Genomic DNA, 20,052 nt, shown 5'->3' on the forward strand with positions numbered 1-20,052 from the left:
ACACCCATTGCCCCTTGTCCTATCACTGGACATCACTGAAAAAAACCTAGCTCCATCATCCTGACACCCACCCATTACATATTTGTAAACATTGATGAGGTCACCCCTCAGTCTCCCCTTCTCCAAGCTAAAGAGACCCAGCTCCCTCAGCCTCTTCTCATAAGGGAGATGTTCCACTCCCTTAATCATCTTTGTGGCTCTGTGCTGGACTCTTTCAAGCAGTTCCCTGGCCTTCTTGAACTGAGGGGCCCAGAACTGGACACAGTATTCCAGATGCGGCCTCACCAAGGCAGAGTAGAGGGGGAGGAGAACCTCTCTTGACCTACTAACCACACCCTTTCTAATACACCCCAGGATGCCATTGGCCTTCTTGGCCACAAAGGCACATTTCTGGCTCATGTTCATCCTCCTATCCACCAGGGCCCCCAGGTCCCTTTCGCCTTTCCAGCAGGTCAACCCCCAACCTGTACTGGTACGTGGGGTTGTTCTTCCCCAGATGCAAGACTCTACACTTGCCCTTGTTGAATTTCATCAGGTTTCTCCCCGCCCAACTCTCCAGCCTGTCCAGGTCTTGCTGAATGGCAGCACAGCCTTCTGGTGTGTCAGCCACTCCTCCCAGTTTAGTGTCATCAGCAAACTTGCTGAGGGTATACTCAGTTCCCTCATCCAGGTCGTTGATGAAAATATTAAACAGCACTGGTCCAGGCACTGACCCCTGAGGTACTCCACTAGTCACAGACCTCCAGCTAGATTCTGCCCCATTGACCACAACTCTCTGCCTTCTTCCTTTCAATCAGTTCTTGATCCACCTCACTACCTGATCATCAAGCCCACACTTCCTTAGCTTATCTATGAGGATGCTGTGGGAGACAGTATCAAATGCCTTACTGTTTCAAGCACTATCCTTTCTATAATTCCTATTTATCATGTTTATGTGACCTCATTCTATCGGATTGCACAGAAACTTCTGCTATATGCATAGTACCATAGGATAGAGCTTTCAATATTAAAGGACATAGTTTTCTAAAAGACCCTGTAGAAACTGTAGAGGGAGTTTATCTAGGGCTTAAGATTTGCTTAAAGTTTGTAAGTTTTGACTTAAGATATTACAAGCCTGTACAAATGGGGGTAAAAGTACAACTCTTATTCCTACAGCATTTATTTACAAATAAAGAGTGACTTTTTAATAAAATATGTAAGAAGGTAACTCCCATTTTCAAAGTATAAATTTTATATATATTTATGTTTTTTGGCATTGGTTTCTGATTTTTTGAAGTAGGTAAACAACTGAGGAAGGAGCAAGGTTGTGTACCTTGATGACATATAACCTCTGAAGTTAAAAAATTGGAGGGGAAGTAGTTTGTGAGATACCAAACAGATACTTCTGCTTTGTGATAAATGGCTTATGAATGCTTTGAGAATTTCATGAAATGCTGTGGTTACTAACACATGTAGGTAGATATATGCAAATTTACTGCTAAGTTTTTTTAAATTGTGAAAAATGAGATTGAAAAAGTGGAGTACTGTAAAATGTGTTGATATGCAGAAAAATATATGTTGGTGCTTCCAAAGACTACACTGTGTTACCTTTGTAGGAATAAGGTCTTGAAATACTTTGTTATACTTTGATCACAATTTTTCTTTCTTCCCCAGTGGTTTTATCTTGAGATAAGTTGAAAGAAACTTTTAAAAAATTCTGCTGAGGTCAGTTCTTATATTCTGTTCCTTCCTTCCCCTCCCAGATTCCCTTCAGAAAAGTTGGAGTGTTTGTCTGCTTCCTGATCTCAGCTTAAGAAATGTTAAAAATAAAAGTTTGTTTTGTGTAGGAAAAAAACAGTTCCTATTTGCAAGATAAGTGTAACAAAGGTGAAGAGGCAATGTAGATGGCTATGGAGAATCAGTGCTAACAATGTGGAAAACAGTCTTTGTCATTTTCCCCTGATCCTTTTCATTGTTCTAACTCTAGGGAAAAAAACCCCACAAATTGTTGATATACAGCCTTCCCCTGCCATGTGCATGGTGTTTATAAACAAAGCTTTGAAAATATTATTTTGGCGTGACAACCACGAATAATCAGGTGCTTACAAGAGCATATGTGTTGTTATGATAGACACTGCAAACAGGCATATTCTAAGAAATTTTTCTAACATCAAGGGCGTAAATGAAAGTGGTTTAAAAACACTTTTTTTGAGCAGCTCTCATGCAATTGTCAATTGATTGTAGACTAGCCCATAATCATTAATGACTTCTAATAATCACAAACCTCAGATAACCATAAGCACAAAGGAATAATAATAATATGATTACTTTGTGTCTTTATAAATGGGTATTGATGATGATGGATAGTAATGCAGACATGGTCAGAAACAAATGCTTTGCCAAATTCTCTACTAAAAGTAAATCCAATAACAGATTCTGCGTGTAATTCTAAATGTGAACTAGTTATGTTACAATATTTTCTTTAAACTTTTTTTTTTTTTTTTAAGATTAGTACTAAAAATAGTACTAGTAATAGTAAAACTAGTACTACAAATAAAGATCTTGGCATTGTACTGTAAGAGCTGCTTTCATTCTATGGTATATATCTTCCTTTTGTTATATTTTTTTTAGTACAAAATTGCTTAGAGGCTAGTCAATTACCACATTGCACAGATGACTTAATCCATACACATAAATTTCCATCTTTTCCTGAGCAACAGCTTGTCAACAGTTTTCAGAATGGTGAATACAGCTATTGAGGACATACTAGTTCCTTGTTGCCTAAAAAAAGGCACAAAAGTTGACATGCATAATAATAATAATTTATACAAATATATACTTCAGAGAAGCCTTTTCACCAGTAAATGCTCTCCCATGTACATACTCTGGACTAGTGTGAGACTACTCACTTGGGCAAACACTCACAAATCTGATCTTTTAAATTTAGGCTAATTTAACTGTGGTTTTGATGGATTTCACCTGAAGCCTCTTCAGGAGGGAGGGCTCCTTATTGTGGTGCTCTTTAGGACTGAAAGTACAAGGAAAAATCTGTCAACATGGAGCTTCTGGAATCATTAAGGAGGGTAGTTAAGTTCAGGTTAGGAAACTTTCCTGCTGGAAGGATTCAGATTGTATACTGAGTTGAATTTTCCCAGTTGTAAAATTTTGCCTGACATGCTGTGTCTCAGAAGCTTTGTTCTGTGGGGCTGATTCAAGAGGTAGTGCCTGGTATGGAGTTCTCACTCTTGGAGAAATGGGGCTGCTCTAGGTCCAGAATAGATGGTAGCCCTGTTTTTAAGGTCCATGCTGCACAACAGCAGGAGAAACTGCTCCATTATGTCCTGTATAACCTGTTTAAACATCTGATTTCCGCTTTCTGCTTTTGTAGCCAGACAGGCTCAGCTTGTTCTGCCTTCTGCATATTTGTAAAATAAATTTGCAAGATGGGCTCTCTTCCAGATATAGAAGGTTCTGTTATCCCCTCAAATCCGTTGGCAAACAGAGCAGCAAACCCAGCTTTTCAAGACAGATGTGGTTTGGTGTCCTAAGTGAGTTATGCTAATATATCTGAAATTCAAGTCGGCCTCTTTTTCTGGGAAGGAAAAGGTGTGATAAAGTTGCATTGAGGAATGTGGACCTTATTATTCAATATTTTTTAGTTTTGGGGAACCTGTGGAGCAAGTTGAGGGAACTTTTGCCTCAGTGACCTCAGGATAATGATGATCCTTTGCTCTTCTTCTTATTTTTATTCAGTTTGTCTGTGATTGTATTTCCAATTATCTGATCCTAAAACAGGAAGGAGTAAAGTTTTGTAGGTGCAAGTATCTGGATAGATCCTCAGAAATATATGTTGCCTTCTGTAGGTACTGCTTCAGTGATTCTTCTAGGCATTTTATAACTTCCTGGATTTCTTGCTACTTGAATTTTTAGATTTTGGGATATGAAAACATATGCATTCAATCTTTTTCTCACAGTGAACCATCAGTTTCCTAGCATTTATCTTTTGCCTTACTACTGTTCTAATGTTTTTTCTTTTTTTCCTTTCCCACTCCCCTGTTCTTTAGGATCGTATATGATAGTGATTTCCTCAGACCATGACCCTGGAGAAAAGACTCGACTTCAGCTTCCAACAATGAAAGAAAATGATACTCACTGCATCGATTTCAGCTACCTTTTGTACAGCAAGAACGGTGTAAACCCGGGTGCTTTGAACATCCTGGTTAGGGTGAACAAAGGGCCGCTGGCTAATCCTATCTGGAATGTTACTGGTTCCACTGGCAAAGACTGGCTTCGAGCAGAGTTGGCTGTCAGCACTTTCTGGCCCAATGAGTATCAGGTAAGCTTGTAATAAATTCTCACCACTTCATAACATTTTCAGTGAGGCCCTCTACAGTTTGTGTTCACTTTGGTCTGTTCTGATAAGAGTGTTTTCCAGTGTCCTTAAATAGTCTTCTGTTTAGAATAAATAATTACTTGGGTATGGGTCCTTTTTATAGGAGGCAATAATTCAAAGTTGTCTGTTATTGTATAATAGTTAAAAAATAAGCTGGAAACAAGCCTCATTAAAAGAAATGGTAAGGTTAAAGTCCAGGAACATCAAAAATTATAAACTCCAAGAAATAATTTGCCTGTGGAACTGCAATTTGTATCTGTCTTCCCTCCTCTTTTGGATATGCCTGTGTTACCATGTCTAATTACATGACCATAAACTCTGGTGGTTTTGTTTCTTTTCCACGTAACATTTACTTCCTTTGCTCTACAGGCAGAATGGTGCTTACCTAATGAGCAGCTGCTCAGGACGTGCTTTTCTCCTGTTTGCTCGCTATAGGACAAAACCACCTGCAGTGTAGGGCTGTTGTTAGAGAGAAAAAATGTCTTGTTATTACTAGATGTTGTTGTTTGATTTGTTTGATTAACCTGAGAAAGTACCTACAGCTGTTTTGCTCAGTGGGGTATTTGATGTGAAGGATGAATCTCATACACAGGCATTTTTGTCCTGGCACGTAGGAAGGGGAAGAGTCGGATTAGATGCACTCATCTGAGTTGTTACACCACGAGGTGTTATATCATCATTATACATAGGGCTTACAGGCCCCTGTCTAAGGATGGCTCAGGTCATTAGTGCTCTTGCAAACAGTTTGGATATCCAAACTAGTTACCAAATGAAGCAAATGCCTTGGTTTTATTCTTTTTTTTTTTTGTTGTTGTTGTTTGCTTTTTTTTTTTAAATGGTTTTCTTGAATAGTAGTATTGTAGGAATAGTTTCTTAAAGTGCCTGTTCTAAAGTTCTTTGCAATTGTCTGCCATCAAAATAATCATCATATAAAACAAGCAAAACAAGCATCAGTGCAAGCAGCCTTACTTAAGTGGTAAAACCGATGTAATTCACTGTAATCTTACGTTTTTATTTGGTTGTTTCCCTAGTTTTAATATTTTTATTTATAAAGGAATTTAATCTAGCAGTGACATTGAAAGTGGGTGAAATCTGATTTAAATTTCTGAAACCTAGTTCCATAGAGCTTGGCTTCTGAGGGGGTGTTTTATTAACCCTTTACTGTTGCTAGAAAGTAGCTTTTGGTGTGCTTAAAAAAGCCAGGAGCCTTTTATAAGAATGTAGTAGAAATCAAGTATAGCAGTATTATATGCAGTAAATCAGGTTTCTGCTGACAGATGGCCAGGCTTGACAGCGAGATTGGTGGCTGGGGCCTTATCTTAGCAACATGGCCATTTTTCACTTATGTTACAGCCTTCACATTATCTCTCTATAGACTGTGCTTAAATTCATTCTTTTCCTTGCTTGGTCATCCAGCAGAATATTGATATTGTGTAACACAGTTTTAGTTTTAAATTAAAAATTCATCTGGGGTAGGACTGGAGAACTGTTAATGCAACCTATCATGATTTGTGTATGACTTGCCCAGTTGCTTTTATGAGTCAGAGGGGAAATCTGCGTGCTGTCTTTGCACATCTACTTGTTCGTATAAACAGGGTTGGTATTTTTGTGGTTTTCGGTGGTCCGTTGAGGTCTCAAAGTCAACATCACTCTTTATTGTTTTTGTTTTTTGGTGTAAGTTTTGAGTTGAGTTATTCTTCAGCATGGAAATCTTTTTTCATAGGGTTTTTTTGCTGTAGAGCTCTAGCGCCTGATTTTGGCACTTTGATCTTCCTGCTGATTGATCAGTTTAGCTAGCACTAAGGGAGATATGCACTGTTTTTTATAACGAGATATAAATGATTCTCTACTAAACTGGGAATTGGATCCCTGCCTGTACAAGCAAGGTCACTGCTAAAGATGACTCTGGAGCATAACTGTTTGCATGTACTTCGTTAATCAGGTCAGGTTCATCACCATTTCCTTCACTTTAAGTGAGGAAAGAGATTAGAGATTAGCAGGGCTAAATAGCACAGGCTACATTATAAGGAAGTCTCATACAGTGACTTGGAAGTTACTGGATGGCCATGTTAATAGTACTAATGAAGTGCTGCACCTAGGCTCACAAGCTCTTAAACAGCATTTCTGTGCTCTGCTATGCCTTTATTGCTTCCTGTTCAAAACTAGCAGTGTTTTTTGCATGCCTCTCTAGTACATAGCATAAATACAGCTTATACATTTGTTGGATGAATTTAACATTTCTTTTCACTTAGGGGATGATGATTATTATTATTATTATTATTATTTTAATAATCCATTTACTTGCCTTTCTTTAACTGTATTCTGTTGTTTTATTTTCTGGGAAAACATAGTGCAGTTTATTGTAACAGCCTTACTGGATCAAACTGAATTTTTGCTTAGCTTCGTGTTCTGTCCTTGATGGTAGGTAAAAGTGTAAGCTTGTAGAAGAGTTCACAAACAGGACAAAGTCATGGTCATACCTCCCCCAGAATACACTTCCAGTCTTGAGCCTAGTTGTTGTTCAAGGACTTTGAGCTGAAAAACCAAAGTAGTGCCTTTCAATATTCTGGTTAGTCCGTATAGTTCGTGGTTTTGCTATGGTTTAACTTTTAGTGTTTATGGTGTATATGACATGAAACTCTAATGTTAATTCCATGTTAGAACTGTTTGTGTGGGTTTCTCCAGGCATGGGGCCTGCAATGCTTCAGTTACCACGTTTTATACTTAGGGGAGTATTGGCAGTCCTGTAATGATATGATCTGTCTTCTCTTGCCTGCTAGCAAGGTATCTGCATTTTCTATTCTGCTTTTTTAACGTGGATAAACTGTTGAGGAAAAGGTTTGATAAAGGAATCCCTTGGGATTGAGGGTATGGTTTAATATTTATCCGTCTTGGTTCTTGAGTCCTTTTTTCATCACTCAGTTGGAAATATGCCACCTTTGACCTGCCTCAAGTTTGCTTCAAAGAAAAAATATTTTGGGATTTTGGTTGTTTAAACTTTATCTGGGATTTTTGTCTCTCTGTTATCTGTGTTGGTTGCTAGTGTAACACGTTTTAGTTGAGCTGTTTATTCCTGTCTGGATGTGTTGTTTTGACTAATGCTTCTGTTCATTTCCCCAAGTTCTCTCCTGTTTTGAACAGTAGGAATTATCCAGCAACTAAGGGCTGTGTCTTCCTTTTTGCTTTTGTCGCAGTCATTTTCCACTTCCCTTGCTACCTATGTCATGCTTTTTGAATCTGGGTTCGTATTTTCTGTTTTGTTTGTGGAGTTTTTTGTTTGGTTTTCAAATATGGTCTCCCAGAAGTTGCTTTCCTATTTTGTTGTTTCCTACTTTTTCTGTCATTCCGTCCACCCAGTAAATTTGTTTTGCTTGCACAGGGTCACATCGTTCCTTGATTACATGGTGAGCTCTGCTTGACAAAGTGAACCATGGGTTTTCTGGTTTTGATTTTATATTACAGCTCTCTGTTTTTTTGTAACCCTTAATCAGAAACTGATAGAATTGGAACCATAAATCTCAAACTTGTAAAAAATGAATTATTTGTTTCTTTATGGTTCTTTAAGACTTCGTTATACAGTAATGGTGCTCAGTAGTTTTACAGAAAGGCTGGCTAGGGTACAAGCTTGATAAAGTGATGGTTACACTTGGGTGTATAGATAGCAAAATAAAATTACTGAACCATACCAAGAGGAAGTTCTACCAGTTGACAAAGACTAATGATGACTGACCAATTTAAAAAGTGCAGAAAAACTCTAGAAGGCAAAATTATTTTCTTGCTGTATTGTGAATCCTGATTTGGATAATGAATCTTTTCTTATGTTGCTGTTGACAGTTTATAGGATTTATAAAAGTTTAAGTTGATCAAAGATCTTGAAAAATACTTTTTTTTCTTTTTTCTCTTTTTTTCTTTTCCCTTTTTTTTTTTTTTAAGTGATCTAAAATGGTCTTGAAACTGTAGTAGATGTATAAAAGGAGAATGTTGCTCTGACTGAAGATTCTCTAATGCTGTGTTCAGTTGGGCCATGTGCCAGATAAAGCAGGGAGCAGAATTTTTGTGAAATACAATAATTTATTGCCTTTTTGCATATCAGATCACTATTATAAATTTGTTGACCTGTAGACATTTTCTGCTGTGTGCAGAAATGGTAGTGGAAGGAACAGAAGTACATACAGCCCATGTGAACTGTGTAGAACTGAGTTATAGGCCAACTTAAGAAGAAACCCACCCTCCCAAACTCCCACTTACAGTATATAAGACAGATGTCCTTGATTCTATACATTCTCTAACCTTGAAACAGTATATAGCATCAAGCAAATCTAAAGAAGCTCTTTAAAAAAAAACACCAAATCATTTCAAAGGACTGATACTTTCACAGGATTTTATTTAAAATATATTGGAATACAGAAAACAACTTAATACTAAAGACTTACTTGAATTAAATTTGGGACTAGTGTAAGTTGTAGAAAGTGTTACATTCAAAAACCTTAAGAAAATGTTAAGAACTTTAATTTGACAAAGCAGTCAAATGAGTTAATGTTAAAACTTGCTGTGTAGGTCTTGGGTGTTCAGTTATGGGATGGGGAAGTCATCTTGTGGAAATCTCAGCATGAGCAAGAGTTCAGAGCCAGAGGAGTAGTCTGTAGGTGTACATGAGAGGCAGTGCTCAGTAGGTCAAGTTTCTCTGACCTGGAAAAAGACATAGTTCAGGAGAATATAATAGAGTTCTGCAAAATTGTCACTGTCATGAGGGGGAATCCTCTTCCAGTTCAAGACTTATGGGCCTTTTTGCTCTGGTGGGAGAAGCAGACTGAAAAGAAGCAAATGGAGGTAGATGACACAGCAGGCTCTAGACCCATGAAAGTCCCTAAGAATTAACTGTTGTGGATGCCAGAGGAGAATGCAGGCTTGAGGAGATGCTGGGCAAGTTCTTGAAAGATAACTAGTGGAAATCTGTAATTAGGCTAACAAGTCTAGTAAGTCTCATGAGCTGAAAGCTATTGGTTTTTGGGGCACACAGAAGTGATGTTCATGCTTTCCCTGTTCTTACCTTTCCTTATGACCAGGAAAAGATGTTTTGGTAAGTAGGCCTTCGGCCTGAACAGCTAACTTACTAAGTTTTATCCAAAGGGCAAAGGCCTTTCCTGCTTCCCCTAGTAGACGTGTACTTAATTTGTTTCTGTATTCCTAAGCTGACTAAATGCAATTTTTATATTTTGTGTTTGCCTAACCAGGCTAGTCATATTTTGTGAAAGTTTTTGTTCTGGCTGTAGAACTGAAAACTAACTTCATCTGCCAGTATCAGCTCTAAAACCATACCTTTTGGCCCTTCTCCCCTTTTCATCTCCTTTCAATCTAACTTGAGGTAATAGATATTTTTAGGTTTTTTTTCTTTTTAAGTGAAATTTACAAATTAAGCCTTTTAAATTCTTTGAGTTTATAAGCATTCTCAGAAATAAAGTGTGAATTAGAACTTTGCTTTGGTGTATGGCTGGAATTTTGCTGTAGCAGAGATATAAAGATTACTTAGTAAAAGGTTGGCTAGCTTTTTAGTTAAAGAAGGAAACTTAATATTAAACTGAGACAGATACCTCCCTCGCCCCTTAAACTTGCAACAGCTTGTGTTCAGTAAGTAGTATAAGTCACCAAAATGCTCCTCATACAAGTTTGTCCCATTTGTGAAATAACTCTTTTGAGAATACTTCATGGCTTTAAAGAATTCAAAGTGACACTCTATAAACAATTTTGTTCCTAGTTCATTAAAACACAATGGAATGGTTTATAAATCCGTTTCTTTCCTTTTTCTTCTGTTCTCTGTATTTTCTATCAGTTAAAAGCACTTTTAACTGTCTCACGCTTACTGCTGTCACTAATGATTGAAAACTTGGACTCCTTTGGAAATATCTCCAAATAGGAACTTTACTTTCTCGTTAGAAGTCCTTTGTAAACCCCGAAGTATTTTCCTGACTGTTACTTGTTAGACAGCACTTAATCAAAAGACTGACTTTATACAGTTTATTAAAGAGTTACAGAGAAATGCTTTTTTATAATGAACTTCTTTCTGCTTCTCCAAGACTTGTTAGTACAAACAAAACACCATCTTTTTTAGCTGTTAGGATAAACATGGAAGTGTGCAAGCATATCTGTCATATTTCTGTCTCATTTCTTCCGAGATGTTTATCAATTTTGTGACGACAAAGAAAGATTGAGTTCCAGCAGAGTGATTACCAGAAGTGTTTTAATAATTTAGTTCTGTAGATCACAAAGCATGTACAGCTCTCAAAGGACTTAGAATCATAGAATCATAGAATAGTTAGGGTTGGAAAGGACCTTAAGATCATCAAATTCCAACCCCCTGCCATGGGCAGGGACACCTCGCTCTAACACATATCACCCAAGGCCTTGTCCAACCTGGCCTTGAACACCCCCAGGGATGGAGCATTCACAACCTCCCTGGGCAACCTATACCGGTGCCTCACCACCCTAACAGGAAAGAATTTCCTCCTTATATGCAATCTAAACTTCCCCTGTTTAAATTTTAACCCATTACCCCTTGTCCTGTCATTACAGTCCCTAATGAAGAGTCCCTCCTCAGCATCCCTATAGGCCCCCTTCACACACTCGAAGGCTGGTATGAGGTCTCCACGCAGCCTTCTATTCTCCAGGCTGAATAACCCCAACTTTCTCAGCCTATCTTCATACAGGAGGTGCTCCAGTCCCCTGATCATTCTCGTGGCCCTCCTCTGGACTTGTTCCAACAGTTCCACGTCCTTTTTACGTTGAGAACACCAGAACTGCACATAATACTCCAAGTGAGGTCTCATGAGAGCAGAATAAAGGGGCAGGATCCCCTCCTTCGACCTGCTGGTCACGCTCCTTTTGATGCAGCCCAGGATATGGTTGGCTTTCTGGGCTGCAAGCACACACTGAAGCCGGCTCATGTTCATTTTCTCATCGACCAGCACCCCCAAGTCCTTCTCCGCAGGGCTGCTCTGAAGCTCTTCTCTGCCCAGCCTGTAGCTGTGCCTGGGATTGCTCTGACCCAGGTGTAGGACCTTGCACTTGGCATGGTTAAACTTCATGAGGTTGGCATCAGCCCACCTCACAAGCATGTCCAGGTCCCTCTGAAACCTTCTACAAATATGTTTTCATTCCAGTCTTCAAACTGGAAAATCATAGTGTGCAGAGTAGAAGGGGAGATCCCAGCCTCCAGGTTTTCAGTACCACCATAAGTGGAAGCTCTTTCTTTTTTCTTATAAATGATAATGCTTGTTTTGACTGTTAGTTCAGGTTTGTGTCATTGTTTCAGCAATGTTCTTCAGGCTAGCCACGATGTGCTTTTTTTCCATCCAGAGTTAGTTCATTATGAGCACAGGAATTTCCTGAGGGATAGGTGAATCATGATGGTGGGAAAGCAAGTAAATGTTGGTGATATATGCTGTTATGTTATGTTGGATACCCCTCAGCGCCCCCCCCCCCCCCTTGTTTCCTTCTTTCTTTTTTTCTAAATATCTTTCAAACTATCATATGGAGATGTATATAATAGCTTTCCTAGCTTGGTGGATTTAATTTTTGTTAGCATATTTTAGATATAGCTAATTTGTTTTGGGGTCTGATACAATAAAAGAATCACAAGTATGAGAAATTAATATCAAAGATTTTTTACAGTTAAAAATATCAGAGATTATTGTTAATCAGGTTAAAACTGCCAACCTTGCCTAAGTTGGTGATGCCGGCTATACTTCTCCATTGCAAGCAGGGACTTCCCAAAACACCAAGAACTCCATTCCAGCAGCGGCATAGAAGCAGTTACTTTTGGCACCTTAGTTTTTACAGGCTAAGGAACTCTGGAGTCCTAGGGATTGCTTACATTACTCTATCCTTAGTCCTGTGCTGAAGACAAAAAATGAATTTGCACAGTTTTTAAGCTAAAGTGTTTGTATATCCAGAAAGGAAATTTTAGCAACAGTGCAGATCTTCAGAAAATAACACACGTTTCTAAGTTTCCCTTTGTTTAAATTTTTCAATGCTGTCTTTTCTACTCTTTTGCTCTCTGTTATATTACAGTCTGTGAGTAGCTTTTCTTTTTTTTTTTTTTTTTCTACCATGTTCTGTATTTCCTTTGGTAAATGTATGATCTGAACTTAAAAATACATTAGAAATGTCATACTTGAATCACTGGAGTATTATAAGGAATTGTGCGGCTATACATACAAGACATACAATTCTCTTCCCATTGAATAATGTAGTGTCAATGAAGCTGATGAGCATTTTGACTTTTTTTCACTATTCCTCACCAGGTAGTGGTTATCTTCAGGGTAAGCTGTCAAAGTTTTAGAAGAAGTTTGGCATTTCCAAAGGCAATGAAAGATTTGGAGCTTAATGTAATGTATGAGTCCATGTTATAAATGATCTCTAATTACCTAGAAGTCTTGGGTGGAAAACTGACTGGCTGTAAACTCATTAAGACTTACTTTGAGATAAATATGTAATATTTTTAGCCAGTGCTTAATTTCTGATGAAATATATGTGACTTTAACCTCACGGCTCTTCCAGGAAACATTCCACATTCCCTCATCATCAAGGTGGTATGCAAATTTTATATTAACCTTGATTACTAAGATTATGAAAAGCCTGTAGCATTCTCCTCCCCATCATAGTGCAGGCGCTGTCAGTTAGTGAAGTGGAAAACACACTATTGCTAATCAGCCACCTCGGAGTGGCTGATTCAATTCTTCAGAAATATGAGATTGACTCAAGTCATGGTGTGTAAATAAAGAAGTTCTGAATGGTTCCTTTTGTCAAGATTTTTCTTTTTTAGGATTTTTGGGGTTTCTTTAGTTGGAAAACGTAATTACTTCTATGTAAGAAGCTTAGATTTTGTTGTATTTTTATTGCCTTCTGCAAGATCTTATCCTTTTTGAGGAAAAGTTGTGAACATCAAACTATTGAGGACCTAGGAATGATATACTTTTCCTCTTGACTCTTCTTAAAATACATTTTTATTCACATGAAAAATTAAATGAATGAAAGAGTGTTATGGCAGTAATCTGTGATAGATACTTGAAGTAGATGGTTAAAGGAAAGCAGAAATTGATAATACTTTATCTCATTATATAGGCTCTGAAAAGATTGAGTAATGAATTGTGCTCTTCTAGGGTTTTCCAGACTACCCCAAGTGAAAGTAAATAAAAGGAAAAGTATCATAGTGCAGTATTGAATCATTTATCAAGAAGCTCACTAAAATCTCTGCAATTCAAGAATTGGAAACTAATCAGCCTCCAAATTTATAGGCTTTGAAGAGTCAGCAACCTTGACTTACAAGTCTGAACTCATCAGTTCATCACTGATAAGATGTATTGTTTTGTAATTTTTTATGTGAAGCGTTGTATGCTGCCAGATGTCTGCCTTCCCCTCCCGCCCAATAATGAGAACTATGCAGGCACTTGAATTCGCCCCCCCCCCTTTTTTTTTTATTTTTTATTTTTTCCTTTCCTTTCCTGCCTTTCATTATTTAGAGCAAGATGAAATCCTGTAGAAGAATTGGGGTTTTTTTAAGTCTGTGCAGACTATAATGTGTGTTGGTTGTTTTGTTTTGTTTTTTACAGTTTTTCTCTTTTCTTGTATTATGTCTTTTTCTAATGCTAAGTGGTGCACAAGCCTGAGGCTTGGAGTAAAGTCAAAAGGTTTTTTTCATCCAGAACAGTATGTAGTAGGAATTCCATGTTGACTGGCGATACAGCCTCTTCAGAGGGAAATAAATGCTGCGTATCTTTATAGTTCTCTCTACCCTCTAGGTGGTACTTTTCTTTAGTTTAGACTTAGTTAAGGTGACATTGAAAAAGCACCTGAGATGGTTTCCGTGAATGAAAAAATGTTCAAAATTCAAAGATGGATCACATTTTGGTTAACTATGCATTTCCGTGTATTTAAACATATAAACGAACAAACAAAACAATATTGTATTGTGGAATTTTCCCCTTTGCCCAAAGATATTGTAAAGCATTTTATAGTCACCCCCACCCTCCTTGTCCCTCTTCCTGCCTGAAGTAAATTGTACCCCTGTTATGGATATTCTGAAACGCCACCTGAACTAGAATTATTTTCTGTCTCTAAGGAGGTAATGGAAAGTTTGCAAACTAGTAATTGCTCTGTGGAATGCAGGGTGGTGGAGCAGTCAGGCAGATAGTGCTCCGGGCTCAAAGCTAGGGACTGTTGCGTTGCAGTTTTTGCAGATATGTTATTCTCTTCTTTGAGAGATCTCTCTCTTAGTTGTGGAGCTCCTTTGCTACTTTCTTTAAATGTCTTGATGTGCAACTCCCAGAGGTTTAGAAGAATAAAGAATTTGTATAAACTTGTTGGAGCAGATGACATCAGCAAAGTACCTTGGCTACCTAGAAGAAACCCTGTGCAAGCCTGTGAGCCAAGCTGGATTTTTTTTTCTGCTGTGTGTTGTGTGTTTTTTTTCTTGGTGGTTGTTGTTTGTGTGCCTTTTTTTTTTCTTTTTTTTTTCTTGGGGGGTTGTGTGTGGGTTTTGTTGGTTTTGTTTGCTTTGTTGTGTGGCCTCAGGGTCTTCTAGAGTCCTTTGCATGTGGTCCATGAAACCTTTTCACATACCATTCATTTACTATAATACATTCTGTAGCTAAAAACTTTTTTTGGTTTTAGGGTTTACAGTTGCTTGCAGAGTTTTCTTTGATGCACACACCAGGATTACTTTCTCTGCCTGTCTCTCGAACAATCAACAGCAAATGGAAACCCATGCCATGGCTCTTCCACTGTGTTGAGCTGGGACAGTGAAATAGCACTTGACAACTGCAAGGCAGAGTGAAGACGTGTTTTCTATGCTGATGGAGGGGGCATCCCTGCTAATGCAGAGCAGAGGAATTCATGCGGTTATGGTGGTGTAACTTTACTGTCCTTAAGTGTGAACACTGTATTTACTGTGGTGGTTGTGTGTACCTGTTTGGTGCCTGGGTGTGAGTGACCTGTAAAAAATTCAGAAGTTTAATTTTCAGTCTTGAGTCAACTTTTTGGCTTGGATAAGAAAATTGAAAATTACAGCAAGCCATAGTCTTTGCTATGCTTGCCAGGCAGTGAATGTATCTCCCAGGTTGTGCTTTCCTCAGTAGATGTTATCTGCTTGAGGAAAGTAATTTGGCAATTCTCATCTTTAAACAGTGCTTTTTTTTTTGTGTGTGTGTGTAATTATTGTGTTGTATTTGATTGCAATTCAAATGCTGCAGGCTTTTAGTTCTTCGAATATGACACACATGTGTAGGTCACCTGGAAGGAGTAGAAGTTTGCTGCTGTTTATGGAATGAATTTGTTTACAAGTAAGGAAAATACATTTAGAATAGCATTATAGAATAGTTTCACTTGTTCAATTTGAATGATTTTATGAGAAGCCTTTTAAAATAAAATAAAATAAAAAAGTTAAAAAAAGATGTTGTTTTCTGTCACTGGTTTTTAGGAAAGGGAGACAACACAGCGTTTGTGTGAGATTCAGCAGCAGCAGACACCTAAAGGAGCTGCTTGCTTGAACATTTTTAGCTTGCTCTGCTAGCAGTTGAAGAGAAGGAGAAAGGAACGAGCAATACCTATAATAAAGTACTTTATATCTAGAATGTATGCTGTCCTTTGGGCATGTGTTACACTTGTATCATGTAACTTTGAGAGCTTTAATCGTTAGTTGACTCGGTTGGACCTGATTAGATTCAAGTTTTGGGATTGACTGGTTAACTTCAGAATTGCATGTCATGAAAATGCAGCTCCCCTCCCCACCCTTCCCCCAAAAAAGGGAAAGAAAAAAGGGACACAAATGGAAACCTGAAGTGCACTAACTTTGTGGACTTTAACCTGGGAATGGAAACAGATAATCTTTCTTTAGATGATTTTTTTTTTCTTTTGTGAATTTAAAGACACACATGCTCATGTTCATACCCCTCTCGCAAGTGAGTGAACCTCTGTTTCTCACCCTCATCTTCTCTGCTATGATTAGGTGATTATTGTAAACTTTCTAACCATAATAAAATTAATGCAGTTGCAACCTGCATTAAGTCTCTCTGTTCCCCTTTTTTCTTTTGAATTATTTTGTATTTAATATAAATTCACCCTTGTGTGTCTGCATTTCCAGTTGGTTCACTCTTTCAGAGGTTTTGTGTCTCAAAAAAGAAAAGAAAAAAATCAGTTTTAGACAGTGATGCACTTGAATTGCCATTTGGGGTGCTGGTGAACTGAACTTTGGCCTTTCTCGAATTCCGGTTCACTACAGCAGCCACTGTTCTGTGTGTCTGGAGAGGTAGCCAAGGAGCTGTGAGGTCCTCCCTTAATCTCAGATTTGCCTTCAGAAGGGCAGGGAGGGCAGCAGGACGGGGTATGGTATTTGGTCTTCTCCTTTGGTCCTTTGGCAGAGTGCATATGTGCTGCCTTTTACTCTGTGCTTGTACTTGTGAAGAATACACAAACCCAAAGAAACTTGTGTTTGTTCAACAGAAATAAAACAACGATTAATAATAATGAGTAATAAATACCACTACTCCCACCCCTACCACCTCTTGCTCTCTCCTATATAAACTAAATTACTAAACCATTTTGTGATGTGCTAAAAGCTGTGGTAAGTTATCAAAATGTGTTAAGTTGTTTGGTTTTGTTGTTTTTTTTTTTTTTGATACAGGTTAAAATATCAAGCAGCATGCAATGCATTTGCAGGTTACTAAAGAATACTTTCTAGCATAGGTCTTGAGAGGATGTAAGTTTGTTTTTTTTCAGCAATTTCACACAGAAATCAGAAAGAAGCAGGAATTTACATGGTTAGCACATTTCAATTTTAACCAATAATGGTGGACAGATCTGACAGTGGGTATAGGTGGGATGGAGTTTGTGTATGTATATGAATGTGTTTATATGTGCCTAGATTTTTTGCCTTTGTTTTTGTAAGGTTAAAAATTAACCTTAAAGTGTCATCTTTGGTCCTGGACCTTAGTTATGAGATCTTAACAACATACATATTTGAACAATGAAAGGGAATGAAATTTAGTCGCAGCTGTCTGGTTTTCTGTAAGGGGCTGTAATATCAGATGTGCTTATCTCGGTAGTATTGAATTCAATCTGAATTATGTTACTCAACTGTTGGTTTATTATTAATGTCCCAAGGTATAACATGTAGTATAAACAATATTTTTCAAGCAGTTACGTGAATAGTTTCAGTTTTATGTTTGTTTTGATTCAGAAACCCTAGTGAAATAGAACATGGCATACATTTTAATATGTTATTTGTTTACATATGTTAGATAAATACTGCATAGCCTGTTGAAACAGAAAAATGTGTTAAGTGGGTATTTTGTCACAACAAAACAGTTAAACCAGACACATACACTTTCTCTGGCTGCAGCTTTACAGAAACATCAGTTAGGTTGAATACATTTTATTGAAGAACTGCCCCCCCAGATTAGAAAGGGGTTGTTTGGGGTTTTTGCTTTTATTTTTTTGAAAGTCAAACAGCAGAGCTTTCATTTTGCAGATTATTATTTATTTATTTATTTATTTTATTTCTTTCCTTCTACCTCTTGTTAAGGGTATTGTGTGTGGTAAGAGAGTACTGAAAAATGTGCATGCTTCAGGACCTTGTTGGCTGTGGTCAGATCTGTAATGGGGATGTGTGCTGAAATACATATGTCTTCATGTTTCTGCTTCTGAAGTTAGTGTTTTATTTTGAGCACATGTATGTCTTGCTTATTCTCAAAAAGAAGTGGCAAGATCAGTAGTACAGGCAATAAGCTTACTTTCTTTTTTTGTGAATCTGAAAATGTCAGTGCAATCCAGGTACAGATACTCTTAATAAACAGAGAGGGTTATAATATTACTCAAAGTCATAATAAAGGTAAGTAATTTTCTTCTCCATTTTAATTAGACTGTTAATTAAATTGGGAAAACTAGCCTGTCCATTTTTGAATCCATAGTAATTTTGCTATTTGGTTCTGCAAGTGTTGTGTATGTCTCAGATTGCAGAGTACTGCCCCTGCTACAAAACACCTCTGACACAAACACTGGGAAAAAACGTTGGTAGCTTCATATAACAGGCAATATTTGTTTAATGTATTCCAAATCCATGTACTTTCACAACAATCTTTTCTGATAAATTTGAGTAAAAAGTACTTTGGGCTGGGACGGGGGTAAAGCGCAGCACATGAAAAATAATGGTGTCATTTTGCAAATGCTGCTTCTTCCCCTTAGTGCTCTTTGGCTTCCTCCCTGAACAGGTTCTTGCTTTACAGTGAGGGGGGGAATAATTAAAACCTAAAAAATTATAAGCACCCAGAAGAAACTCTAGCCAAACCATACAGCAAAAATAAAGGGGAGGCAAGGGAGTGGTTTGGGGAGCCAGGAGGCTCCAGTGCTTTTTAGCTAATAGATAAGTCAGCACTTCTTAGTCTGTAGGTCAGCATGACGCTGCTTTTGATGCTGTGACCTCCACCTGCTCAACTAGGGCTGCAGCAAAACTGCCTGGGACTTCTGCCTTGATGCTGCACTCAGCAGACCAGCCCTGTTGGTCTGTGGGGGAAAAAAAAAAAAGCTGTACTTTCATTTATGATCTGGAAGGCTGTTTTCACAGAGGAGTTTGGGAGAAAACCTTGTGCCAGTGCTGTTTGTAGACTTGACTTCACTTCAGGCAGGTCTCTGGCATTTGTGTTCAGGAATTTTCTGAACCTATAACAAATGCAAAATGCTTTTTCTCAGGTGGGCACGGAAGGGATAAGGGATAAGTTGCAGGGAAGGCTCCAAATGTGAGGATCAGCAGAAGAGGAGCTGCTGGATCAGTTGGCACTAGAAGGCAAAGGCAGGGATGATAATTGAAAGTTGTCACTTCAGTGGCAACTTTGCTGGAGCTGGGACGTGAAGTAAGAGGCAACAGATATTTCTTGTGGCATTGTTTAATACTCTGCAGCACTGATAGTGACAGGAAGTGAAGACATGAGTATTTCTAGGGAGAATCCATGTTTGGCAAAAAAAAAAAAAAAAAAAAGGTATTTGCCTTCAAAATATATATGTCAAAATGAGACCAGAATCTGCCTCCTTAAGTGTAATTAACAGGTTTATTGTGTTTGTTTGAAAAAAAACAGAACAAAGCCAGGAAAAGAATTTTGTAATTAATATTTGTTTAAAATGTAATAAAAATATCAAGTACTGTTTTCATAAAAATGGAAAATCAGATCAAAATCAAACTATATGATTTGGGAAGCTTAATAATTTGAGTATTATTTGGTAGGGTAAATTTATTCCAGACCAAGAATAGGGCCAGATACTTTATGCCTCCAAAGATCACATAGGGAAGGTGTGTACCTGCACACTTGACTATGTAAAAATGATTTTATTTTTTTCCCTAGCACTTCTCTAAAAGTGCTAGGTGAAGCTGGAGTTCAACATCTGAAAAATGATCCAAGAAAACTTAACAAGCACAGACGGACTTCTGATTTTCCATTGGTATCACTCATACAGTTTAAAATCAGATTAGTTTATTAAAGGTGACACAGTTTGTGTTGTTAAAATGTGGCTTTGACTGCTTTACCGTTATTAGTGCAATTACTGTAATTTTCAGTGTAGTAAATTTTCATCACGTACAAAGGAGCCTTTAATCGCATATAAATATTGTGATTCAAGTTGGTAAGTAATTTTTACCT

General features: G+C 37.8%; 1 protein-coding gene across 10 annotated transcripts in view; it reads left to right on the forward strand.

The window, feature by feature from the left end:
- The window catches only part of PTPRK (protein tyrosine phosphatase receptor type K), a 408,592-nt gene that overhangs the window by 143,001 nt on the left and 245,539 nt on the right, over nt 1–20,052 (forward strand). For all 10 annotated transcript variants that reach the window (XM_061378250.1, XM_061378252.1, XM_061378253.1 and 7 more), the window contains exon 3: nt 4,044–4,315. In XM_061378250.1, coding sequence (XP_061234234.1) covers nt 4,044–4,315 — 272 coding nt within the window. The remainder of the gene's footprint in view (nt 1–4,043; nt 4,316–20,052) is intronic.

Source organism: Neopsephotus bourkii, unplaced genomic scaffold, assembly GCF_033783945.1.
Source record: "Neopsephotus bourkii isolate Nb327-2 ecotype Australia unplaced genomic scaffold, CSIRO-AGI_Nbou_v1 NB_1765, whole genome shotgun sequence".
NCBI classification, from domain to species: domain Eukaryota; kingdom Metazoa; phylum Chordata; class Aves; order Psittaciformes; family Psittacidae; genus Neopsephotus; species Neopsephotus bourkii.